The 27,889-nt window shown below is 37.0% G+C and overlaps 2 protein-coding genes across 2 annotated transcripts; one reads left to right on the top strand and one right to left on the bottom strand.

The window, feature by feature from the left end:
* Positions 1-3,276: 3,276 nt before the first annotated feature.
* On the top strand, positions 3,277-10,260 carry LOC110705570. Its single transcript, XM_021883459.1, has 5 exons — positions 3,277-4,001; positions 5,464-6,330; positions 6,874-7,329; positions 8,518-8,707; positions 8,786-10,260. Exons 1-5 carry the CDS (start codon positions 3,453-3,455, stop codon positions 9,718-9,720), a joined length of 2,997 nt encoding a protein of 998 aa, XP_021739151.1. The 5' UTR covers positions 3,277-3,452; the 3' UTR covers positions 9,721-10,260.
* Positions 10,261-18,272: 8,012 nt separating this feature from the next.
* LOC110705566 (nuclear pore complex protein NUP85-like) lies at positions 18,273-27,444 on the bottom strand. The gene is given in 19 exon segments (XM_021883457.1): positions 18,273-19,111; positions 19,318-19,374; positions 19,615-19,702; positions 19,837-19,907; positions 20,355-20,501; positions 20,659-20,715; positions 20,788-20,886; positions 21,421-21,577; positions 21,848-21,885; positions 22,247-22,337; positions 22,339-22,355; positions 22,452-22,643; positions 22,753-22,872; positions 24,380-24,436; positions 24,515-24,586; positions 24,825-24,908; positions 25,020-25,130; positions 25,300-25,402; positions 26,746-27,444. Coding segments are annotated over 19 exon segments (2,151 nt in total). The 5' UTR covers positions 27,138-27,444; the 3' UTR covers positions 18,273-18,913.
* Positions 27,445-27,889: the final 445 nt, after the last annotated feature.

Genomic DNA, 27,889 nt, shown 5'->3' with positions numbered 1-27,889 from the left:
TGAATGAAGAAAATTATAACGGATCACAATGATAAATAAGAAATAAGAAATAAGATCCATTATGAAATACTTTAAGATACCATGTTCTATAATGAGATCAGTTTGTCTTAACCGGGAAATGAAGCTATATCCGTTGTATGTTGTCTGCACCATATTGCTCAGCTCCTCACTCCTTGCTTCAGCATTCCTAGAGCTCAGTGGAACAAAAATACGTTAGTGATATTAATGTGATCTGATGTTCTTGTACAGCAGTTTAGAACTAGAGTTTAAATTTGTCACAACCATCATATTTGGATAGTTGTAATCAAACATATAGGCCTTACTTTGTATTAATCAATCATTAAGGATATTTTCTGGCTAAGTCTGAGCATATAATTTATATAAAGCTATAATTTATATAAAGCTATGTAACACTTGAAGTAGTAATTATGTTGCATTAATTAATAATCAAGCATATGTTTTGTCTAACCAAGAAACTAGGAACTAAGTGCTAGCAGCTGCTTAGGCTGACTACTAGTCCTAAAGCATGTACCCTGCTTCTCAGCTCCTGTAACTGGTGCTTCTGTACATTTTAGTTACTCTTGCTCCGTCTTGATTGTCTTAATTTCTGAATGCCTGCATTGCATATAAGGCGATGCTTCATACCGTGGGCTATTGAACAGAAAGGATATAATCAGACAGAGCAGACTAATATAACTGTAATAAAACCTGCAATTCCTTCAAATTTAATAGGCCTGGTGCAGGAGTGCATACACCAAAATGAAGAATGGTGACTGTTTTAAGAGATGCCTTATTATGCACATCAAGATGCAATTGGATATGCATAAAGCACAAAAAAAGCAAAAAGAAGTCGCAAAGTGGTGTTTAACCATTTTGTCTGGTGATGCACTTTCAATATGTATTGAAAATTACGAGTGTGTATAACCACGGGTGGGAAATTTAAACCTATGACTTATCATACATAGACCCTCAATCTTAACCACTAGGCCAAGATCTTATCAGTGCTGGCTGCTCTATCATCTCATGTGCTCGGACGTATTCTTAATACTGTTTAGTTATAGTTTGTTTCAATCTTGGATAATTTGCATTACTTTTTAGCTGTACACTCACAATCCACATGGACCTCTAGATTGTATTAGCACACATTTGGGTAATTAATTATAATTAATTAATTTGGCACTCACAATTTATATATTCAAGCTACTAGGGCAGACCATGTGGGGCAGAATAAGATGCAAGTTTAATGGTCATTTTCTTTAGATGGATATAAACTTACAAAAAGCAGCATCTATGTAAACAAATTTGTTAAGCTGTCCTAATCATTGGACCAACTATCATTAATATCGCACCTCTGCCCACAAACATAAATTAAATATATTTGAATATTACTACAAGAATTTAAGCAATGTAATTATTGTCAACCAGTTGGTTGTAAATTTGTAATCGTTATATCCCATGTAATTTTTGTCATAGCCAACATTAACAGATCTTCTAGAGTCTATTACCACTATTTCTTTATTGTCAATATGAAGCTCAATGTGTATCTAGATAGAAATATAAGTTATGTTACATGTTAAAATGATGTTAGATTAGATCGCCGTTTTATAAGACACATCTTAGATCACATATTTTACATCCAAATCTAAGACATATGAATGTAAGGGTCTGTTTTCTTCAATTAATTTACAGTTCAGTTCAGCTCAACTATAATCAGTTCAGTAAATCAAAACAGACCCTACGTGATATTACGTTAGGTGACAACCATATGGTTAAGTACGGCAACACAATATATAAAAACTAAAAAGACTTTACACAATCAGATGGAGCTAGTTCTTTGATGGTTTCCATTTTTTTTTAATGGTTTCATATGGACTCAATTGAGAAAATCATAGGGAGTATGAATTAATATATAAAGGTGTATACTGTGTATATATTTTGTATAAAGAAAGATAAAATTAAAAAGACTCAAATAAAATAAAGAAAGATAATAATACAAGAAGACCATAACATGTAGTGTTATTGTCTGTATCCCACAAATGATGGATCCCATATGATGATCTTGTTCAAGTCAGTAAGAGAAAATTCTAATTGCCAGACAACTTTGTTTAGTTGAAGTCGGCCACCATGTTTCACAGTTTCACACTACTGCCAGTGGACAGTTTGACACTTCCTACAACTACAGTCCAACTTCAAACTCTCTAACTTTTTATTAAAAAAAAAATCTAATAAACATTTCTATTATTTTATATACGAAGTACTTTTTTAAACGGATTATTTATGTTTATTTACTCAATTAATAAACTCTAATTTAATCAATCAAAAAAATCTACATGTTACATGAAGATTATGGAAATAAATCTGTCTCGACAATATATAGTCTATAAATTCATACTTCATTGAATGTAAGTATGTAACACAAATGTTAATCAAAATATAAATTGAGAGGATTGAAATACAATGAATCATGAATCGATCCAACACATAATATAACTATACAAGAAGAATTAAGAATTTTACCCTACCAAATGTTGTCACTAGCCATATGGGATATTGAATGGTATGTCACTTGGCACTAGTCTACTATCTATGATCCAATACAAAATTCGGCACATAAATAATGTCTAGATTAAGTTGCAAAGTAAATCTATTTAGATGTAGTTCAATAGTTGAAAATAGATAACAATCATAACATGACAACATGACAACATGACATGGCATATGGTAATGCTATGTTTACATCAATTTTCCAAAACTACTCAATCAGTGTTACATCATGACTCTAAGTCTCACTGTCGTGTCTAGCTTACTAGCTAACCCAAAAATACACCCTAAAAACACAATCTAACATTTGCTTACAACCAAACACTTTTTTATTCTTGACTTCATTTGAAACCTTCTACATTCATAATCCATAACACTATATTGATAAAGTGTCATTTATACAGTTAGAGACTTGAAGGTATATCTAAGCTTTAGATTACGAAGTTTAATAAACATGAAACATCCATTCAATTTATCTGCTTCTAATCCATAATATTAACATTATTCTATACAAAAATATTTTTTAATTACACATTTACATACGCATCTTGTCTATTTTTTTCCTCATAAATACATAATACTCAATACTTCTTAAGAGATCCACAAGTATAATTCATATAAATAAACAATCAAAAATTTAAAATTTACTTTTAAATACAAACATTTAATATTTTTTTTTTTTTTAAATTAGACAACAAATTACTTCATTTCAAATTTAAAAATCAAATTTCCTCTCTTAAACTCTCAATTTTTTTTTCTAAATTAAGAAAGTTAAAAAGTAAAAATAAAAAAAATTCTTGAATTCAATATTCCCCAAAATATCCTTCACTTTTTCACTCTCCCTTCTTCTTGTTCTTCATTCCTCTTTCTCTCTCCTCACTCAATCAGTCATTCTCTCTCAACAATCAACAATGTCGCTCCTCTTCCGAGACAGGAGCTCACTTGGCGATTCCAAACGCGAAACCACTCCACCACCACACCAACCACCCTCTCAACCACCGTCATCTTCTCTCTCCTCTCCCTTCGCCGCCGACCTCACTTCCTCCCTCTCTCTCCTCGACCTCCGCTCCACCGCCTACGAAATCTTCGTCGCCGCTTGCCGCACATCCTCCGGCAAAACCCTAGCTTCCTCCTCCTCCTCCTCACCGACCTCCGCCGCAACAACCACCAATGGCGGCGCAAACTCCGGCGGAAGTGGAAACTCCGGCGGATTGCAGCGGTCGTTGACGTCGACGGCGGCGAGTAGAATGAAGAAGGCGTTAGGGTTGAGATCTTCCGGGGCGTCGAGTTTAGGGTTGAGGAGGAGTAGTAATGGCGGTAGTCCTGGGTCTCAGGTTGGTGAGAGTAGCCCTAAGAGTAAGCCTTTGACTGTTGGTGAGCTTATGAGAGTTCAGATGAGAGTTTCTGAGACTGTTGATTCTAGAATTCGCCGAGCTTTTCTTAGGATCGCTGCTTCTCAGGTCAGATCTCGCTTTAATTTCTGGTATTCCGTTGAATTTTTAGTTTAATTTCGAGTTTTCGAAGTTTGTAGATCGTAATGTAGGTGAATTTCGCCATTGTTGCAGAATTTGAGCTCAATTTCTCAATTAGTTCTACTACAGTTTTACGATTTGCTGGAAATTAAGTTAGATTTTATTTTTAATTGTATAAATCTTTCAGTATTTTTTAGGTTATTGAATTTGATTAATAATTGTTTAATTGGTGATCCGATGTATTGGTCAGCTTAGGATGATGAAATTGGTAAGTATGAGAAAATTAATCAATTTGAGCTTTTAATTGGTATGTTTGTCGGTGGATTCTATCTTACTTCACGCTAAAGATTTAAAAGGAAAAGGAGCTTTTTTGGAATTTTTTAGGATGTTAATTGTTGTATTATTATGCGTGATAATCAATTAGGTTGGTTGGTGAGAGGTATTGGAACTTGTTGGAAGGCGCGTAACTGCGTAAGCATTCTTCATCTTTAATCCCTTTATTTCCCCTGCAAGGAGAGGGAGTAGGTTCATTTGCTCGAATCATATGTATTTGACAATTTCTTTTTTTGTTTGAGTGTAGAGAGAGCTAAGCTAGTTGACGTCAACTGTTTCATTGAATTATGGAGTATATAGTTGTATATAGCTAATGGCTTGTAGTTTACACTGCTAGTAGCACGTCTGCTATGTTATGGCCTTCTATAATACACTGAATGTATATGGTGCTACTATTCTGGCGCTGATAGCACCGAAGTATAAACTGTTCTGGCACTGAACTGGGTTAAGGAATCTTGAGTTCTTAAATGCTTTGTAGTTGAATTGAACTTCAAAGTTTCAGCATTCTTCGGTCTGCGAGGAATAGTGGAATTTTTTTCCATGAAAGGAAAGGATGTGTGTTATATAACATTTATTGGCTTTTGAGAAAGTGTTAAAAGATCTCCAAGGTTTACTTAAAGCGTAAATCTCAAAACCAAAGTTCCCAAAATGAACTAGTTAAGAAATTTATTGAAGTGCCTCTAGACATCTAATGGGGGAAAAATGCCTCCCAAGTGCAAATTTTTCTCAACTGAGTTTTTGCTCATCCGGTCATCCCTCTTAGGCTGCATGTTTGGATTTTTCAAAATTGTTGTTGGGAAAAAAATTGTAGCAAGTTAAGCAACTGTAGTAGCTGTTAACTTCCTCTGACCTGTTGCTATATTGGACACTACAAACATGAAGAATTGTTATGTTTTTTTTTTAATAATAATTGAAGTCTTGCTATCTGTAACCATTTGTCCATCACACCAAATCTTATTGAAAATAAAATTTAGGATTGCGTATCCCAAGGATCAGTCCTCCTTCTTTTGCTACTTTCAATATCTCAAATAAAAATTTGTTGTAGTTTGATGTGTTTGATAGATACACTATGCTTCAAGAAACTGAACCAGTTACTGCTTTTATGTCCTTGTCACAGCTTGGAAAACGTATTGATAACCTTGTTCTTCCACTTGAGCTGTTACAACAACTGAAGTCATCAGACTTTACTGATCAGCAAGAATATGATGCATGGCAAAAACGAAATCTGAGGGTTCTTGAAGCTGGGCTTATCTTACATCCTTATCAGCCAATTGGTAAAGCTGATGCTGCTGCCCAGCGACTGCAAAAGATTATTCGAGGAGCTTTAGAGAGGCCTATAGAGACGGGAAAAAATAATGAATCAATGCAAGTTCTCCGCAGTGCTGTTGTGGCTTTGGCTTGCAGAGCTGCTGACGGATTATCGGACTCTTGTCACTGGGCTGATGGGTTCCCTATCAATCTCTGTCTCTATGAGATGTTGCTGGAAGCATGCTTTGATATTAATGATGAATCAACGATTATTGAAGAGGTTGATGAACTTATGGAACTTATCAAGAAAACCTGGCCTATTCTTGGCATCAACCAAATGTTGCATAACCTCTGTTTTACATGGGTTCTATTTAATCGTTTTGTTGCTACTGGTCAAGTGGAAAATGAACTCCTATCTGCAGTTGATGGTCAGCTAGAAGAAGTAGCAAAGGATGCAAAGACAACAAAGGATTCGGTATACTCTAAGTTTCTGAGTGCAACATTAACTTCAATCTTGAGTTGTGTTGAAAGAAGACTGCTTGCATATCATGACACGTTTGATAGTGTAAATATTAATACCATGCCTCATATAGTTTCAATTGGGATATCAGCTGCAAAAATATTAGTTGAAGATATATCTCATGAGTATCGTAGAAAGAGGAAAGGCGAAGTTGATGTGGCTCGTAGTAGAATTGATACATACATCCGGTCATCACTTCGTACTGCATTCGCTCAGGCAAGTTTATCTGTAGTCGTTAACTGTTTGTATAGGTTTGTTTAGATTATTTTTACTCTTTCCAAGTTCAACTCATATCTCTCAATTTCTTATATGATTTGGGAGGCATACATGTTCTAGGGGAATTGTCATGGAGCCTATAATGATAGGATATGTTACTCTTATTTTGTGTGAGACGCATGGAGGAACATTTGGGTGTGTATTCTCATACTGTGCATAATGACTATGATCTCTTGTGTGAATTTGCTAGATGGGTAGAAAATATACTTTTCTTGAGGAAATTTGTTACTATTTAGATTTGCTGGGTTGGTTTGGTATATGTGGATTTTATCCAGTTATTTGAGCAATCTACATTTTGGTTGTAGGAAAATGTAAGAGTTGTGGTGTTTCTCTATCATTGATTTATTATGTCCAGAGCTGATTGTAGATGCAAAATTATCTTTTCATGCAATTGATTTTTAAGCCCAGTTAATTCAGAATTCTAATATATATTTTTGTATTAACCACTGACGATAAAGATACATTTCGTTTATAAAACTGCAGAGGATGGAGAAGGCAGATTCAAGCCGGAGAGCAACAAAGAATCAACCGAACCCTCTTCCGGTTCTTGTAATCTTGGCCAAGGATGTTGGTGAACTTGCTTCTCATGAGAAGAAAGTATTCAGTCCAATATTGAAGAGATGGCATCCTTTGGCTGCTGGTGTGGCAGTTGCTACCTTACATGCTTGCTATGGAAATGAATTGAAGCAGTTCATTTCAAGCATATCAGAGTTGACACCTGATGCTGTGCAAATATTGAGAGCAGCTGACAAGTTGGAGCAAGATCTTGTGCAGACAGCAGTTGAGGATTCAGTGGATAGTGATGATGGTGGCAAAGGAATTATCCGTGAGATGCCACCATATGAGGCTCAAGCTGCCATAGCCAATTTGGTCAAAGTTTGGATGAAGATGAGACTAGATAAAATGAAGGAAAGAATTGACAGAAACATACAACAAGAGGTATAACCTATCTAAGTTTGCTTTGGTAGAAATAGGTTTATTTTACTTTACGATTCATAGTGACGTACACTTTCATGATGATTATAGACATCAACTTTCACCAAAAATATCGATATTTCCTTTGTACTTTGAGCTATAACATCAATTTTCTCCAAGATAGCCTATTTGTTTGTAGTTTAGTACTGTGGCAGAAAGGATAGTGCAGTTTTAGAAGCCAGATTAGTTTCATCTTTCATGTGATCCACTGTACAATCACTCTTTTTTGCCAAGCAAAATGGCTATCATGCTGAACTTTTATATTAACCCAACATTGACATTCCAACACGTATCTGTAATCCTAACTCTGCTTATTTATGGGATGAAAATTGCTGTAAACTGCACAAACTGCTTTGTACTCATCTAAGGGATGCTATGTCTTGACAAACAATTACCATTGCACTGTTGTCTTAACTCACCTATGGTGGATTGATGATGCCAAGTGTGTTTATTTACCCCCTGTCATTGCATGAAGTATGTTAGAGCCCTTGACTGTCAGAGATCTGGCCAGCATTGACTGATGGGCTACTTAACAAAAAAAAAAACTCAAGTATGCGTTATCTCTTTGTAGCCAACGAAGTGGATATTTGGCCAACTTTGGCATCTGGCTTTCCTAATTTTGTTGTGACAAAATTTTTTTATTGTGAGACATCAGGATTCTTTATGCTAATCACTTGTTGATTTAATCAGTCCTTGTGAAGGTTTATAAACATTTGCCAACATATTTAAGAATTTCAGTCCAACAAAGATTGTCAGTCTTGACTACTGTGATATAGCAATTTGTGTCCAAGTTCAGTAAATGTGACATCTTTGTTGGATGGAGGGCATTTATTAGCTCTTTATTAGACAGTTTTACAGAAATTTACTCATGTAGCCAGTAATAGGCTAATATAAAATTATGACAACAGATGTTTTTATGCCCTAGCTATGCCATGGCATGTCTGAGTCAGGTGCAGGACTATATTAAACAAATATGCATTGTGTTATTGTGTTGCTTATAGATGTATATTGGTACATGTATTTTCCTGTGTAGATTAAATTCTGTGGTTGAGTTGTTATTTTTGAAACCTCTCCCGTTGCAGCAAGTTTTTTTGTAATACTACCTGAATTTTGGTTTGGCATAAGCTAACCTTGTTTTCAAAAAAATGTTAGGCTTGGAATCCACGTGCTAGTCAAGAGGGACTTGCACCATCAGCCATTGAGGTACTGCGGGTCATTGATGAAATTTTGGATGCATTCTTTCAGCTACCTATTCCAATGCATCCAGCACTGCTCCCTGACTTAGTAGCTGGCCTTGACCGATGCTTACAGTACTTTGTAAGCAAAGCAAAATCTGGCTGTGGTACGTGCCTACCAATCTCTGGCTATTTCTACTTCTTACTTTTGACATAATAATCTCAATATTTTCCCTCGGTCACAGGAACACGTAGTACATTTCTGCCAACTATGCCGGCTTTAACCAGGTGTCCAATAGGGTCTAAATTAGGTGTATTTAAGAAAAAAGATAAACCAGTAAATTCTCAGAGAAAGAGCTCTCAAGTTGCCGTGAATGGGGATACTGCTTCTGGGGTGCCACAACTTTGTGTGCGTATAAATACCTTACACAAAATTCGGGCAGAGTTGGAAGCTGTAGAGAAAAGAATTATCACACATTTGAGGAATTGTGAGTCTGCTCGTGAAGAAGATTTTTCCAATGGTACAGGGAAGAAGTTTGAGTTGACACCAGCAGCATGCCTCGAAGCAATCCATCAACTTTCTGAGGCTGTAGGTTATAAACTAGTCTTTCATGATCTAAGCCATGTTCTATGGGATAATTTATATATTGGAGATGCATCGTCTTCTAGAATTGAACCTTTTCTACAGGAGTTGGAGCAGAACTTATTGGTCATATCAGACACTGTGAATGAAAGAATACGCACTCGGATTATTACTGACATCATGAAAGCATCATGTGATGGATTCTTGCTGGTTTTGCTTGCTGGAGGGCCCTATCGTGCCTTTTCTCAGAAGGATTCACAGATCATAGAGGATGATTTAAAAGCCCTTAAAGACCTTTTCTGGGCTAATGGTGATGGGTTGTCCACTGATTTGATTAACAAATATACATCTACACCAAGAGAAGTCCTTCCTCTCTTTCGAACTGATACAGAATCTCTCATTGAACGTTTTAGACAAGTGACTATTGAAACTTATGGTTCGTCTGCCAAATCTAGATTTGGGTTCCCGTTGCCTCCTACATCAGGCCAATGGAACCCTACTGAACCAAACACATTATTGCGTGTCCTGTGTCACAGGAATGATGATGCTGCTTCAAAGTTCCTCAAAAGAACCTATAATCTGCCCAAGAAACTGTAGTTAATTACACGGCTACCACTCTATTGTCAAATTTTGCTTCTGCAGAATGGCCCCATGGTTCTAGGTTGGTTAGCAAGCTTCAGTTGCTTGGTAAAGTTTTGTACATCTTTTAACTAAACAGCGGTTAAACACAAATGTGAACCTCGCCAGTCAAAAAGCTTCACGTATTTGGAGCAGGAGGACTTCCGAAGCTCCTACAGGCTTGCAATGGATGATTATCACTATATGTAGACTATTATTGCCTTTTCTACGGTAATTCATCATATTACTATTGTATTTTTCCTCAGTTTGCAGGCATTTGATAGCTCTGTGCTGCGCATTGTGGTGGTGTTTTCCTTGTTCCAGATGCTTGGCTGCTTCTGGTATGTGGCACAAGCACAGAAGGTTTGATACGATCTACCAGTGTTCATACTGTCATTTGTTATATGTATGTATTATAGTCATCTTTCATTCTTTTAGTGTAATTGAAATAATAATTCTTTTATAAAAAATATTCATTATTATTTGCCCTACCAAAATACCATATTGTTCTCTAAGAGCACTTACCAATTATGTATCAATTAGTAAGGGATTTGAAACAGTTGATCTTAGACATTGGTACAATAGTAATAAATAGGAAAAATTGAAAAGGATAATCCCATCTCTGGCACATTTGCTCAAAATAATCCCACCTTTACGTATTCCAGAAATAATCCCACCTTGTACCCCCATCTTCCCAAAATGATCTTTTTTACCTTCAACCTGTAAAACAGGTTAGATTTTTTTTTAAAATTTTTTTCCTTTAATCCCTCCCCTCTCACTTCACCCCTTCCATCATTGTCAACCACCTCTACACCACCACCTCCCACGCAATCACCACCGGTCCATCACCACCTCCACACACACCAGCCCAACTCCCATGCAGTCACCAGTTCACCTCGACTTCCCACGCAATCACCACGACCTCCCACGCAATCAACTCCCACGTAATTACCAGTTTTACCACCACCTCCACACACACCAACTCCCACACAATCACCACCTCCTCCACACACCAACTCATTGTCAACCACCTCCACACCACCACCCACAATCTTAATTGGGCTGCAAATGCTGAATTGGGTTAAATTAGGGTTGCAATTGGGGAAATTGGGCTGTTAGAGGTGTAGGATTGCGGGACTGCGATTTTTTCGTTATTGGTTTGGGTGAATGGTTCATGGGGAGTGACGGGGAAGGAAGTTGATTAAAACTCCATCCTTACCCACATCCTCACCCCCGAATTTGCAGACAACGTTCTCATGCTCACCTCACCACTAGTTTTAATGGGTTAGGGAAGGGGATGGGTCGTCTATTCGGCGAGGATAGGGGGTGGGGGTTGCTGTTCGATGGGGAAGAGGGGAGTTGGGTAGGAAGAGGGGAAGGGGAAGGAGAAGGAATCGGGGAGGGAGAAGAAATCGAGGAAGAAAGAAGGAGGGAGGTGACTTCCAGGTTTTTTCAGCGGTGGCAGGCGGTGGCGGGCCGTTTCAGTCCAGCGATGAAGGGGGTGGTCGTACACGGGCTGGGCTTGGGAGCTTTTTTTTTTTAATTATTTACAAAAAATAATAGGACCAATTAGAAGGTGACAAGTGTCAAGTCACCTTCTAAAACAGGTTACTAATTTCATAAACCGGTAAAAGGATCATTTTGGGAAGACAAGGGTACAAGGTGGGATTATTTCTGGTATACGCAAAGGTGGGATTATTTTGAGCAGATGCGCCAAAGGTGGGATTATTCTTTTCAATTTTTCCTAATAAATATTAGTAAGAATATGTCGTCATTATTAGAGCTGTCAATTCGAGTAAACGGGTCGGGTTTAGGTCGGTAAGAGTGGGTTGGGTTAATTCAGATTAATTTCATAACCTATGTGGGTCGGGTTTGAGTTGGGTCATGCTTGAGTCGGGTGATACTTCTTATCGGGTTTGGGTCAGGTTTAGGTTAGGTTCATAAAAGGTCAGGGTTACATTCGGGTCGGGTAAACATTAGGTGGGATTTAATTCGGGTTTTCACGGGTTAAAATGGGTTAGGGTAATTCTCGGATTCGAGTCAGGTTCGGTTCAAGTCAATAATTTGCGGGTCAGAATCAAGTCAGGTCATTCTCGGGTTTGAGTCAGATTCGGTTCAAGTCAATAATTTGCGGATTATAATTAGGTCAGGTTGTTTTCAAGTCGGGTCATTCTCAGGTTCAAGTCGGGTTCGATTCAAAGTCAATAAATTGTGGGTTATAATCAGGTTGGGTCATTTCCAAGTCGGGTCATTCTCGGATTCAAGTCAGGTTATGTTCAAGTCAATAATTTGCAGGTTACAATCAGGTCGGGTCATTTCTAAGTTAGGTCGTATTCAGGTTCAACTAACTATAAATTGATAATTATCATTTTTATCAAGCTAATTATTTCCTTTGATTATAATATATATGGCAATATACTAGGGAACTATAGTCTATAATTTAGGAAGATAATTATCTCCTTTGACCATACAACAAATATATACTATATTTAACTCTTAAATTTGAGGATGATGCTCCTTTCTTTTGCTGGCTTGGACCGACTTGGTCTCCCAAGACAAAATGCTTTGATCAACAATAATAAGTTGGTCTAATTTACATTTAAGGTGATGTGAAATCGGGTCAGGAACTGTTAGAGGAAATGGTTGATAATTGAAGTAATTAGCAAGAACAATTAAGAAATTTGATAGTAAAAGAGACAAGAAATTGGAAGGTGGGAAAATCCTTCAAGCAATTACTTGAAGACTATAAAACCCACCCAAGAACAAGGAGAATGATTGTATTGATTTTAATTAGTGTTTACAAGAGTAATCTCTCACTAATTTCCACTCTCAAGCACAAGGGTTTCAAGAACAAGAACCCTAGCTCTAATTGTGTTTCACTCAATTTGGGGATAATGAACAAAATAACCCTTTATGGGTATTTATACCCCCGACGGGTTTGGACAGGGTATCAGGTAGGCACGGATGTGCCAAATATGGCACAGTCGTGCAAGCCCAAATAACTCATTCCAATAGCTACTGCTCGTCTGGAACTGCAGCGGCACGGACGTGCCATATTTGGCACGGACGTACATCCCCTGTTCGCGTCAGCACAGACAGCTCGTAGTAAAATAGCTATAACTTCCTCGTTTCTTATCGGAATTAAGCTTATGACCTATCATTGGAAAGCTCTTGAAACAAGCTTTCACATCCAACTTAAATCACCTCAAAACTCCAAGTAGTTTGAGAGATATGCTCAGTTGAAGTTGACCCATCCAATGCTTCCTTGCTTGACACAAGTAATTCATCCCCTTAGCTTATATGCCAAGCCTCGATTGATTCTCGAGTCACATTCCAACAGGAACAATTTGGGTTGAATTTAGGTCAGGTCAATAACAAGTCGTGTTAATTTGGAGTCGGGTTAGTAACAGATCAAGTTGAATTTTTGGGTTGGTAAGTAAATAGGTATTGTAAAATTCGTGTCGGATCAATAACAAGTCTGGTTGAATTTGGGTCAGCTCTATAACAAGTCAGGTTGATTTCGGGTCAGGTTTGTAACAGGTTGGGTTAAATTCAGGTTGGGTTAGGAAGGGGTCGGGTTGAATTCAGGTCAGGTTAGTAACAATTCGGTTTAAATTCGGGTTTGGACAGGTTAAACAGGTTTGGGTCAATTTCGGTTCAAGTTGGGTTCAGTGCAAGTTAATTAAATTGGCCGTTGTAAACCGGTAAATAGGTGCAAGTTGTAAACCAGCAAATTAGTCGTTTAAAAGCAAATTGAATGGTTCCATACACCCAATTGGACTCCCGGAGGATATTAGGGACCATGGTAAACATTTCAACAATTTTTATTTCTAGGCGAAAAAAAATAAAAAATTCCAAAATTGAAGACTAATATCCACGCTTTTTGAGAAATTTTGGAGGTTTCGGGGCCCGGTGTCGAAAAGTCTTGAAATTCTATGTGATACATCTCGGAGTCATATAATGCCGTTTGGAACCATATATGATCATTATTTGCTGTCATAAATGTTCGTGGTAGGCTTGAATTAATGAAATCGGTGCAAGTTGTAAATCGGTAAATTGGTCTTTTAAAGGCAAATTGGATGGTTCCACCCACCCAATTGGACTCCCGGAGAGTATTAGGGACGATGGTAAACATTTCGGTAATTTTTATTTCCGGGCGTAAAAAATCAAAAAAAATTCAAAATTGAAGGCTAATATCCACGCTTTTTGAGAAATTTTGGAGGTTTCGGTGCCCGGTGTAAGAAAAGTATTAATATTTTAGATAATACATCTCGAGGTCATATAATTCCGTTTGGAACCATATATGATCATTATATGTTGTCATAAATGTTCGTAGTAGGTTTGAGTTGATGAAATTCGTGCAAGTTGTAAACCGGTAATTAAATTTGTCGTTTAAAGGCAAATTGGATGGTTCCACTAACCCAATTGGACACCCGGAGGGTATTAGAAACCAGGATAAACATTTGGGCAATTTTTATTTTCGGGCGAAAAATGTCAAAAAATTCCAAAATTGAAGACTAATATCCACGCTTTTTGAAATATTTTGAAGGTTTCGGGGCCCAGTGGCAAAAAGTGTTGAAATTTTATGGGATACATCTCGGGGTCATATAATGTTGTTTGTAACCACATATGATCATTATTTATTGTCATAAATGTTCATGGTAGGCTTGAGTTAATGAAATCGATTCAAGTTTAAATCGTTAAGATTGGTCGCTTAAAAGCAAATTGGATGGTTCCACCCACCCAATGGGACTCCCAGACGGTATTAGGGATCATGGTAAACATTTCGGCAATTTTTAATTCCGAGCTAAAAAAAGTCAAAAGTTTCAAAAATGAAGACTAATATCCACGTTTTTTGAGAAATTTCGAAGGTTTCGGGGCCCGATGTAGAAAAGAAATGAGATTTTATTAGATACATCTCGGGGTCATATAATGATGTTTGAACCATAAATGACCATTATATCTTGTCAAAAATGTTCGTGGTAAGCTTGAGTTAATGAAATAAGTGCAAGTTGTGAACCGGTAAATTAACCATTTAAATGTAAATTGGATAGTTCTACCCACCTAATTGGACTACCGGAGGGTATTTGGAACCATGGTAAAAATTTCGGCAATTTTTATTTAGGGCAAAAAAAGTCAAAAAATTCCAAAATTGAAGGATAATATCCACGTTTTTTGAGAATTTTTTTAGGTTTCGGGCCCCGGTGTCAAAAAGCTTTGAGATTTTAGGGGATACATCTAGGGGTCATATAATTCTATTTTAAACCATAAATGATCATTATATGTTGTCATAAATGTTCGTGGTAGGCTTGAGTTAATGAAATCGTTGCAAATTGTAAACCGGTAAATTCATCATTTAAAGGCAAATTGGATGGCTCCACAAACCTAATTGCACTCCCAGAGGATATTAGGGACCATGGTAAACATTTCGGCAATTTTTATTTGCAGGCGAAAAATAGGTCAAAAAATTACAAAATTTAAGGCTAATTATCCACGCTTTTTAAGAAATTTTGGAGGTTTCGAGGCCTAGTGGCTAAAATTCTTGTGATTTTAGGGGATACATCTTGGGGTCATATAATACCGTTTGGAACCATATATGATCATTATATGTTGTCATAAATGTTCATGGTACACTTGAGTTAATGAAATCAGTGCAATTGTAAACCGGTAAATTGGCCCTTAAAGACAAATTGGATGGTTCACCCCAGCCAATTGGAATCCCGGAGAGTATTAGGGACCATGGTAAACATTTTGGCAATTTTTATTTACGAGCAAAAAATAGTTAAAAAATTCCAAAATTAAAAGCTAATATCCATGTTTTGTAAGAAATTTCGGAGGTTTCGGGACCCGGTGTCCAAAAGACTTGAGATTTTAACGAATAGATCTCGGGGTCGTATAATGTCGTTTAGAACCATTTATGATCATTATTTCTTGTCATAAATGTTCGTGGCAGGCTTGAGTTAATGAAATCGGTGCAAGTTGTAAACCGGTAAATTGACCGTTTAGAGGTAAATTGGTGATTCAACCCACCCAATTGGACTACCGGAAGGTATTAGGGACCATGGTAAACATTTCGGAAACTTTTATTTTCGGGCGAAAAAAGAAAAAAAAAATAACAAAATTGAAGGCTAATATCCACACGTTTTGAGAAATTTTTTAGGTTTTGAGACCGGGTGTCGAAAAGCATTGAGATTTTAGGGGATATATCTCCGGGGCATAATACTTTTTTAAACCATAAATGATTATTATATGTTGACATAAAGTGTCGTAGTAAGATTGAGTTAATGAAATTAGTACAAGTTGTAAACCAGTAAATTGGTCGTTTAAAGGCAAATTGGATGGTTCCACCCACCCAATACTCCCAAAGCGTATTAGAGACCATGGTAAACATTTCGACAATTTTTTTTTTCGGAGGAAAAAAGTCAAAAAATTCAAAAATTGAAGGCTATTCCATGCTTTTTTTTGAATTTTTGGAGTTTTCAGGACCTGGCGTCGAAGAGTTTTGAAATTCTAGGGAATACATCTCGGGGTCATATAATGTCGTTTGGAACCATATATGATCATTATTTGTTGTCATAAATTTTCGTTGTAGGCTTGAATTAAGGTGTAAGATGTAAACTGGTAAATTGGTCGTTTAAAGGCAAATTGGATGCTTCCACCCACCCAATTGGACTCCCCGAGGGTATTTGGGACCATAGTAAACATTTCGGCAATTTTTATATCCTGGCGAAAAAAAAGTCAAAAAATTCCAAAATTGAAGGCTAATATCCACGCTTTTTGAGAAATTTCGAACGTGTCGGGGCCAGGTGTCGAAAAGCATTGATTTTAGAGGATACATCTCGGGGTCATATGATGCCGTTTGGATCCATATTTGATCATTATATGTTGTCATAAATGTTCTTGGTAACCTTGAGTTAATGAAATCGGTTCAAGTTGTAAACCAGTAAATTGGTCCTTTAGAGACAAATTAGATTGTTCCACTTACCCAATTGGACTTTCGGAGGGTATTAGAGACCATGATCAACATTTCGGTAACTTTTATTTCTGGGCGAGAAAAAGTCAAAAAATTCAAAAATTGAAAGCTAATATCCACGCTTTTTGAGAAATTTTAGAGGTTTCGGGTAGAGCTGTCAATTCGGGTAAACGGGTCGGGTTTGGGTGGGTAACAGTGGGTCGGGCCAATTTGGATTAATTCCATAACCTATGTGGGTCAGATTATGTTAGGTCATGCTTGAGTAGGGTCACGTCGGGTCATACTTCTTATCAGGTTTGGGTCGGGTCAATAACTGGTCAGGTTACATTCGGGTCGGGTGAACAATAGGTCAGGTTTAATTCGGGTTTTCACGGGTTAAAGTAGGTTAGGATAATTATTCGGTTTGATTTGGGTTCGGTTCAAGTCAATAATTTGCGGGTCAGAATCAAGTCAGGTCATTCTCGGGTTTGAGTCAGATTCGGTTCAAGTCAATAATTTGCGGGTTATAATCAGGTTGGGTCATTCTCGGGTTCAATTCGGGTTCGTTCAAGTCAATAATTTTCGGGTTATAATCATGTTGGGTCATTTACAAGTCGGGTCATTCTCGGAGTCAAGTCGGGTTATGTTCAAGTCAATAATTTACAGGTTACTATCAGGTCGGGTCATTTCCAACTCAAGTCATATTCGGGTTCAATTAACTGTAAATAGATAATTATCATTTCTGTCAAGCTAATATTTCCTTTGACTATAATATATATGGCAATATACTAGGGAACTATAGTCTATAATTTAGGAAGATAATTATTCCCTTTGACCATACAACAAACATATACTATATTTAACTCTTAAATTTGAGGATAATGCTCCTTTCTTTTGCTGGCTTGGACCGACTTGGTCTCCTAAGACAAAAATGCTTTGATCAACAATAATATGGTGGTCTAAATTACATTTAAGGTGATTTGAAATTGGGTCAGGAACAATTTGGGTTGAATTTAGGTCGGGAAAACAACAAGTCGTGTTGATTTCGAGTCGGGTTAATAACAGATCAGGTTGAATTTTTAGGTCGGGTTAGTAATAGGTCTGGTAAAATTCGGGTCGGGTCAATAACAAGTCAGGTTGAATTTGGGTCAGGTCAATAACAAGTCGGGTTGATTTCGGGTGGGGTTTGTAACAGGTTAGGTTAAATTTGGGTCGGGTTGAATTTAGGTTAGGTTAGTAACAAGTCAGGTTAAATTCGGGTTTTGACAAGTTAAAACGGATTTGGGTCAATTTCGGTTCAAGTCGGGTTCGGTTCAGGTCAACAATTACGGGTTACATTCGGATCGGGTCATCTCCAGGTCAGTTCATGTTCGGGTTCGAGTCTCACATACTCGGGTCAACTCGGGTCTAGGGTTGGTTTCACCGTTTGAGGTTGGGTCAGGTCGGGTTTTGGTCACCATTTTTTCGGGTTCAGATGGGTCGGTTAATAATCAAGTTTGAATCGGTATTTCTGGTCGGGTCAACTTTGGACAGCTCTAGTCATAATACTTGTTGGAAAATAATATTCATATCCTAATGGTTATGGAAGCTAAGGTATACCAGATATTTCTTCATCTGTTACGAAAGGATTATCCTTACAATAGCTTCAAGGAAATAACAAACAAGACATGCACTGCATCGTCTTCATTAGACAAATTCACCCTACATTACAGCAACTAGTAACTACAAAGCAAAACTCTTAATCAAACCCATAATCAATCTATTTAGCACTATGATGTAAAGACAACTCTATATTCTCTTCAATGCCCAGGTTGTTTCCTCTTTTGCTGTCAAAACAGTTCACTCGCCACGATATTTTTCTTCAGTATTTACTATGACCGCTAATTTACTTGTACAAAGCTCTAATGTTACATTCCTTACCTAGCTACAATCCTATCACCCCTCACCACATAGTGTTACATCTCTTACCAACTGCAAAGATGGGTATAAATTATAGCAGATGAACCATTACACAATTAATTTAATATGACTATTTGGTATGGAACACCTTTTCCACGCATATAGGCTTGTTACTTGCAGAAACTTCAAGGATAGAGCAGCGATGAAGTAACGAATGCAAATATTCCTGGTTTGATCTGTTGATGGCTTCATGCCAATAATTTTCAGACCGATTGGAAAGTGGTGATGCATGACTGAATTCATTCAAAATTACGCAAAATGTCACTGCTCTTCAAGAATAGCACGCCCAAGATTTGTAGCAAGAGCCAACCGGACAGAACTCAATGCTTGGGTTGGAAGGTCAGCTTCGACATAATCAGGACGCATCCTCGCAATAGACAACTCTTGCAACTTATTCAGCAATAGGTTGGTCTGTGCAACATCAAGAAGAGGACCCTCTCGCCACGTGAGCAGTTTCAACTGCCAATAACAGCAATTATGAATTGATGGTGATGAACAAAGTCATTAAAGCTTACATACATAAAAGAGCACGTCATTATTAGAGAAACAGCTTACGAGCTACATAATTATAATTCCTCTACAGAACAAAGTCAAAAAAAATATGAAAACTTTGGTCATACAGTAGCCTCACAATCCTAGACGTGACATATTAGAAGCTATCTTACCGAGTCATAAAGAAGAGGTAACCAGAATCGTTGAGGCGTAGATGAATTCTTCATGAGCTGCAAAATAATAACAAAAACTTTTGTAAATGCCAAAAGAAGAGAGATCAGGAGAAGAGGTTGAACCGTTGAAGACTATCATTTCTTCATTATAGATTGAGATCTACTAAACATGACAGGTCACTCTGTAAAACTTAAAGTTATGCAAGCACATAGAAGATCTCCTAAATGATGGCAATAAGGGGGACATGTACAACTATTTAGATGTAAGGTGATTTAGAAATTATAAACAATTTATACCATAATGAGGGATTCCACTGCTTGCCTTGCAGCATCAGTAGCTTTTCCATCAACAACTTGCTGCAGGGATCTTTTGAAATCTCTGTACCTGAATGAAATTAAGGGCATAAATGAAATTAGAAAAAATGACTTAGCAAATCAAGGACAAATTACAAGAATAAAATGACTAAATATGTCTCCTCCATGTATGAACTGAATATATGGACTAGGTAAGCAACATACTTGTGCAGAAACTCCAGACCCCCGGCAGTTCTTGTGTCAGAACCTAATAGTTCAATCAATCCTTCCCATTGCTGCAAAAATTAAATCATAAAAGTCCTTTGAATATAAGGCCACATGAGTTCATGAGCATCAGAATACTAATGGCATGGAATATTTATAATTAGGCCTTGTTTGGTTGGCTAAATATTTTGTGGGAAGTCAAAATTCCCAAGAATTTCATTTTCACCCTCTTGTTTGGTTAACACAAAAAAAAAAGTGAAAATGGGGGTAATGAGAATTCATGGGAATTTTGACTTCCCACAAAACATGGGAATTCACTTACCTTACCCCCCCCCCCCCCCCGGTAAGTTGAAATTCCCATGGGAATTTACTTCCTCCATTCTAAACCAAACAAATTTGTTAAATTCCCATGATTTAGATGATGGAATTTATTTCCCACAAATTTAAATTTCATGGGAATTTACACTTCCCTGATGAAACAAACGACCCCTTAGTAGGCCAAATTAAAATATTATTACCTTGAAGCTCTCTTCAGATATTGATTTCCCAACAAAATCAAACAACTGCTGAGCTATTTTATTGAGACGAATTTCATCCTGAGCTTGTTGGAGCCAGAAGATACCAGACCCCTTTCGACCATGCTTCCAGTGATGTATGCCAGCAATCTGACATGGGGCAGATTTACTATGTTATTCTAGAATTATGCAAGGATTATCTCTCCTGGATTTACTAATGTACTGTAATAGAATCAATGAGCAATAGCATGCCTTTAAGGGACTCAAACAATACACAGAATCAAAGCATAACTAAATCAAGGAATACCTTCATGATATTTGAGCTGACATCATCAAGTTCATATAAACAGCAGATCTCTAGGCTCTGTTCAAATTAAAATTATCAGAAATCAGCAAAAAGTTAAGGAGGCCATAGGTTAACCAACATCATACTCACTTTGAGCAATCCTTGCTTGAAGTGTACAGGTTGCCTATACAGTAAAATCTCTAACATGCCTATTCCTGGCTTGCACGATGTCAAATATACTGGAGCAATCTGGAAACAAGTCAGATGAGATTAGAATGGAAAATATGCTCCAACAAAAGATACAAGAATGCACTCAACACAATGTCAGAAGCCTCAAGGGGACTAGGGGTATACTGGATGGATAGATACTTAGGAGTCAAAATTGGACTTTTAAATCCAACAGGCTGAGCTCAAATCTAGTCCAAAAATCCAGAAGTCATGAAATTAGAGTCCAAATCAGCAAACAAAACTACAACTCTATGGTGTTTTTAGCTGTAAACTAATCATCATTGACGAAAATAGTTAATGCAGTACAAATTAAAAACACTAAAACTTCTTAAATTTCACTTTAATTTCCTCATCCAAAGATGCCATAAATTATTTAGCATTGGGCCCTTATTTAAACTAATGTCTTCTGATAATTTCTAAGTCTTTTTCTGCCCAATACCCCACTTAGACACTATTGATCACAATATTATGGGGGGAAAGGCAGAAGATAGTTGTCAACTGCAAACATCACATTAGATTAGTTCTTAGTTGTACATCAGCAAGGCATATACTCACCTGCCAAGTTAATTGATGAGAAGCGAGAACTTGAGCATATACAAGCCGATGGAGCTCCTCGATACTAACCCCTCCCAGGTTCCGGCGCACTTCATGCAAAAGAATTTCCGACTGATCATTTCCAGCAGTCAACAACTCTATAGCATGGGTCACCATCCTACAAGTAAGCAAATTAGTCTATCACTGATTGAAATTTGGAAGAAAGAATAATGCTTCGGAATGGGGTCACTGCCTCTTGATTAACATCAAAATCAACAAGGGAAAAGAAAAGGATGCAACTCAAGAAAAAATGACTATACTGAAATTCAATTGCAATCGTCTTTTCATGGATCATAATTTGATGTTTGCATTGAAGCAAGAACAAAAAATTCCAGTGAAGCCTACAAAATAAAGACAAACAGATAATAATATGCTCATAGCTACTCACCAAGGGCCAAAAGCACTAGAGCATTCCGCCAAGACAACCTAAAGTAAGCAGAAGAAGAAGACAAAATTCATAATTAGAAGCAGCAAAGATGAGGTCTTTCAGTAATTTCAGACTTGAGAGAATATTAACAGCTGAATTACTAACTAACTGCCTCAAATCCAAAATAACAGTCATTATAACCAATTTTTACATTACAAATGCAACATCAGACTCATATTATATTTTGACCATTTTATATAATCAATGGAATATTAATGCCATTTCACAATACCGAGATGATTTGACCAAATCTAAATATGTATTAATAACGTATATCATATTTTGAACAAGAGAGATTAAAAAAAAGTACATCATAAAGAAAACAAAGAATTAAGAAAATGCTAGCATCACATGCCCCACCTCAGTATTTGCTCCGAGAATCCCAACCATAAGTCCCATCAAACTATGAGGATGAGAAACAGGCTTCAACTGTATGCATTTCTGGGCCAGGCCACAAACTTTCTAACCCCTGATTCAAAAGAAATTCTTTACTACATTTTACCACAGTAGATCACCAAGTTTTTCAATGATAAAGTATTTATATATGCATATCATCAACACTAACCACTGTGAATGGCCTGATGTATAGAAAGTGAGATATGTAAAGTTCAACCCAATTGCATGTTGTAGCAGAAAGATGTTCAGTGTTTCCCAGCATAATCTGTAGAATTTTTCTCAAACCCTCTCTGGTTTTCTGGTGCCCACAATCAACCCAGAAAGAACTGCACTCCAACTTAGTAACTCGTGCACGCCATGTCTCCCAAACGTAGGTACAAAACATTAGCATAAAACAGAGCCCATTAGCCATGTGTCACAATTGGCCTAGAAGCAGCTATGAATAAACTATGAAAGGACCATCGATATACCTTGATGAAGTCAGACTTATTTCTATAGCATTCCCCCAATCTTCCAGCTTGCAATTCAGGACGTAGACGTGGCATTTTTGAAACAAGAACAACTACTGCTTCAACCAGACCATTTTCTGTCTATTCCAGATACAAAAAAAAAAAAAAAAAAAAAAATCTAATTGTGAGCCCATAATTTGATCATAAACAAACAAGAGTGATTTATACATAAAATGTATGGGCATAAAAGGATCTTCTATTTCATATACCATCTTAAAATTAATATTTGAACTTGCAAATTGAAGGTTTAGCATTCAGAGAGGGATGCCAAGAAAAAGTTAACAAATGAATTTACTACGTAAAAAAAAATGACTACCATGGGACATCAAACAGCATGAAGAAATTCATTCTAGGATACAGATTGTTAACAAGAGATTTTTAGCGCTTTCAGAATAAACCATCAGCAGCTTCTTTATCCCAAATAACTTGTGGAATGGAAACAGCATGTCGAGAAATGTGAAAGGACAAACATATGATGTTTGATGTACCATATACAAGATGGTCATGCAAAATAAAGATAATTTCCAGCAGATCCCAATACAGCCCAGATTAATTACAGTATACATTCCTTGGTAAGATCCAATAGCAAAACCGCACATGCAAGAAAAAGCAGCAATAATTGAGCTTAATACAGATGCATAACATGCGTTGATCACCAGATTTGCCACCACAGAGAGTTTGCAGAATGATCCTTTTGTACATGGGACATGGGAAGGTGTTCACATCGAAGAAATGGGTCCCAGCAACAAAAATTACAAAGTGTCAAGACTAGAAGATTTGTAGGCAAAGCATCATCTGGTGAAGCACGAACCCATGAAGGTTGTCTCAACCATTTAAATCCAAGGTCTTTAATCAAGCAGAGTAATCCTCATCCATCATGACAAGTACTGCTTTTGATAAGGCAGGTTCACACAGAGGAAGCAGATAGAGTGATAATTTCTTGCCGATCATTCTTCCTAAAGTGAGAATTGCATAAAAATTTCTGCAAGGGCTTATAGTTTAAGTGATTAAGACATACAGGTCATAACACATAGGATGAATCTCCCCATTGACCCAAGGACAAGACTAGAAAGTTTTTTAAGAAAAGTATGTCCAGTATCAAATATCAATATGGTAGCAGACTGAAAGTCCCACAAAATACCATCTCCAGCCATCTCATATAATAAGCTGTTGAACAGCTGAATAAAAAATGTTCGCAAATATTTTATTTTTGTGGAAGAATATGCACAACGTTAGTGTGTTTCGAGACTCCTGAGTATGTCTCAACATCGTAGTCTAAGCTTCTTCTCAGCAGTTTATCTGTGCAGTGGGTAGAATGCTAACTTTCCGGTCCCCTCAGCAGTCAGCACATGACTAAAGCAACAATAACAACTATTGCCATACCAAGATAACACTTCCTCAAGCGATATGACAACTATTGTCATACATAGTAAGACTTCATTCTACGAAAATTTTAAGGAATGCAGCAAGAAACAGTTTGATACCAGAAAGACAACAAGCTAAAAGTGAAGGAAACACTGAAGTAGTACTAGAGAAATTTAATAAGAGCCACGGACACAAAATAGGAAAGAACAACTGATTTCCTTACCTCACGTTTTCCAATCTGATCAAGTTCATATGACCCGTGTAGACGTAGTAGTTTAACCTGCAAGCAACAACTAAGAGATCACACATCAAGCTCTATCAAAGGCATTCATGTCACACTGCTTTCACATCCACATACCACAATATCCAACCAGCCAAGAGCTAGCGCTGATGACAAACAATCCCAGTACTTTGGATCATCCTCAACCACCTGCATATAGATAATTTCAGGATGTAAAAACATTTTCAAAGCCAAAGGTGTATTTGCAATCTAGTCTTAATCCAACAAAAAATAGCAAAACTCGTGCTTAATTTACTTTTTAGAGGAACATTCATGCTAGATTGAAGAGCCTGTACAATGCCAATTAGTACATTGGTCCTCTACAATATTTGATTTTATTTTATTTTAAAAAGCAGCTAGAAGGAACGTTTTAGCATAAGAAAACTACCTGGAAATGCAAAAGATGATGTTGCAAATCCAAAAGTTTTGAGTACACCGTATGTTGAGTTTCTGAAAAGAGGTTATCATAGTCCTGGCAGAACAAAACAGAAAATAATAATAATTAGCCAGAATTTGAGCACCACACAAAGCAAAGGTGCTAGTATTTGAAACACCGTAACATAATAAAGCTAAAGATTTTTACAGCTAGCCAATCAACAAGACGTTCAGGTAGCCAAGTTTGAGACTGTTTGTCAGCATAAAAGATTTCCAGTAGCTCCCATGCAGCCTTTAAACTTGTTGGTTCCTCATCTACCTAAATAATCAAGGACATAAGAGTGCACAAATTCAATTGAAATTGAAAAGTGTCAACAACAGGGACTAGTGGCTACAATTGAGCATTCATTTTCATATTACTTCTTTAATCACTTCCACTAATGTGGCCACACAAAAATTCAAATAGAAAAAAAAATTCGCATAATTACCGTCAGAATTCTTCTAGGGTCTTCAACAATTGAACTAGCCATTGACTTTGTTGTACCAAGAAGTGAGTTTATCTCCTTGCTATACTCCATGACATACTCCCACCTGGTCATCTCTAACATTGTGAATGACCAATCCCAAAAGATATAATGCATGCAACTAACTAAGCATCAAATGAGAAAAATACGTAAAAACTTAATGAAATTAACACTAATCAATGAGTCAAAAAAACAGTTGCACAGACAAAGTAGCAAATTCCAACCTAGCATACAGCAAGAATTCAAGAGCTCTTAGAAACAAAAGCAACACGATAAAGTTGCAGTTTACAGTTGTGGTTCAATAACTAGATGTCAGGATCCATCGTTTAATATTTTAATACAACAGATTTCCACGCTTAGAAGAAGATGTGAACGTGAATAGCTTCAACGTAACATTTTTCTTCTATTATTTATGACTCTGTTGAGTCTGTTCCCCATTCTGAAAGTAAATCAAGTCAAAAAGGATTTGGAGCCCAATTGTCCTGCATTAATAAGGAAAAATTCATAGAGTTACTAGTGATTTGCAATCAAGCTTCGATTTCGAAACCTTTCACCTCCTATAACTCCAATTACCATTCATAGACTCACATTTGAAAGTATTAAACCAATCAAAAACCAAAGTGTCCATTTGCTACATCATTAAATCACTTCTAAGTCATCCTTTAAATTCACCTATCATAAGTTCAGTAAGGAGGTCCTCAATAAGCATTGCCAAATGGCCCAAATCCTATTATAATATCACTGTGGCACTCAATTTAAGTATCTTTTGTCAACTCTTAAACCGTTATTGAGCAATCAAACTCATACTAGAAACCAATATAAGCTTTAAAAGCAAATTTCCCAAGACAACGAACACAAAATGCACAAACAAAAGATCTGAGCTTGACTCAACTTTTTTTCCATTATGTGCCAAAAAGTGAAAAAACTCTTAACATTGTTCAGTAATCAAGACCGATTGTATAGCAACCTAGATTTACCTTATAATAATTTCTCCATCATATGCAATAATGAACACAATCCAGTAACATGCCAAAATCATAGATTCTAACACACGTAAACAAGTAAACCATACCATAATCAAAGCTCAAACTTTCAACAACTTAGTAATGTATATAAACCATGAAGATTATATGACACAAAATTAGATAACAAATAACAATTCAAGCTTAAGAAATAAAAACTAATAATAATTCAATCAAACAGAAATTCTAAAACACGTAAATATGTAAACCAAACCATAATCAAAGCCCGAACTTTCCACAATTTAGTAATGTATATAATTCATGAAGATTATATGATACAAAATTAGATAACAAATAACAATTCAAGCATAATAAATAAAAAATAAATAATAATAATAATTCAATCAAACAGAAATAAAAAATGTAAATCATCAAAAGTCAAAATTACCAATCAACATTGGGCAAAGAAAGCTTAGACAAAGCGAAAACCGAATTCTTCCGATTCTGAAACATCGCAAACGGAGCAACAGAACCATAAACAATCCTCCTCCATTGAGAATCATCATCAATTCCACTATTTCCAGCAGAAAGCTTCACCTCCACGACACTACCACCACCGGAAGAATCACCGCCGCCATTAACATGGTTGCCGCCATTAGAGGAAGGTTGAGGGAGGAGAGAGAGTCGGAGAGAGTTGCCGCGAGACCAGGAAATGGCGATGCGAGAAATAGGGGAGGAGAGAGAATGGCGGAGAGGGTAAACAATGGGTTGTTGTGGAGGAGATGGTGGAAGTGGGAGGAGAGAGAGTTGGTCGTCGGAATTTGATGCCGACGCCGGCATGTTTTAGGGTTTTTTTGGAATTTGGGGGTTTTGTTTAAGGGAGGGAAGTTGGGACTTAGGAGTGAGAGTGTGGACTGTTTATTTGTGTTTGACACTTTGACTTGCACCGATTGAATGTGGACTTTTTCACTTTCAATTGATATTACGGTATATTCTCTCTCTTTCAAAATTATTCAAGGTGTAATCTAAAGAACGTTTTACCAAATTGAGCTTTAAACGGAAACTATTTACGAAAATGGTTGCGTGGCAAAACTATTTACCAAACTAAGCTTCCAGCATAAAACGCTGTCTCGGACAGCGTTTTACCCCTAGTTTTTTTTTTTAAAAAAATTCAACTACAACTATTTTATATGTTCAACATAAAGCTCTGTCTCAGACAGCGCTTTATGCTTGAACATAAAGCGCTGACTCAGACAGCGCTTTATGCTTGAACATAAAACGCTGTCTCAGACAGCGCTTTATTCTTGAACATAAAGCGCTGTCTCAGACAGCGCTTTTCTGCTGGAAACAGCAACCAGCATCCAGGCAGAAAACAAGCTTCAGCAAACAGCTTGCATGCTGCAGTCCTCCAACAGCCACCACAACAGCCAGCTCCACAGCCCTACCCCACCACCGTCGACCACCAACTCCGCCACTCCCCACCACGTACCACCACCATATTCTGGGAGTTCCGTCAACTTTAAGCACTGCAGAAAACTCGAAACAGCCCAACAACAGTCCAACCACCAAATTAACTTCAAAGCACACACGGA

This window comes from Chenopodium quinoa, unplaced genomic scaffold (assembly GCF_001683475.1).
Source record: "Chenopodium quinoa cultivar QQ74 unplaced genomic scaffold, ASM168347v1, whole genome shotgun sequence".
Lineage (NCBI taxonomy): Eukaryota > Viridiplantae > Streptophyta > Magnoliopsida > Caryophyllales > Amaranthaceae > Chenopodium > Chenopodium quinoa.
The sequence above is the reverse complement of the archived record's forward strand: the minus strand, read 5'-3'. Positions and strand labels throughout refer to the sequence as shown.

What these genes read in the sequence shown, in the direction of transcription:
- LOC110705570 (XM_021883459.1), top strand. Translation starts at nt 3,453, where the DNA reads ATGTCGCTCCTCTTCCGAGACAGGAGCTCACTTGGCGATTCCAAACGC. An exon ending in TTCGTACTGCATTCGCTCAG is followed by an intron (nt 6,331 to 6,873) that starts GCAAGTTTATCT and finishes ATAAAACTGCAG; the next exon opens with AGGATGGAGAAGGCAGATTC. An exon ending in CAAAGCAAAATCTGGCTGTG is followed by an intron (nt 8,708 to 8,785) that starts GTACGTGCCTAC and finishes CCTCGGTCACAG; the next exon opens with GAACACGTAGTACATTTCTG.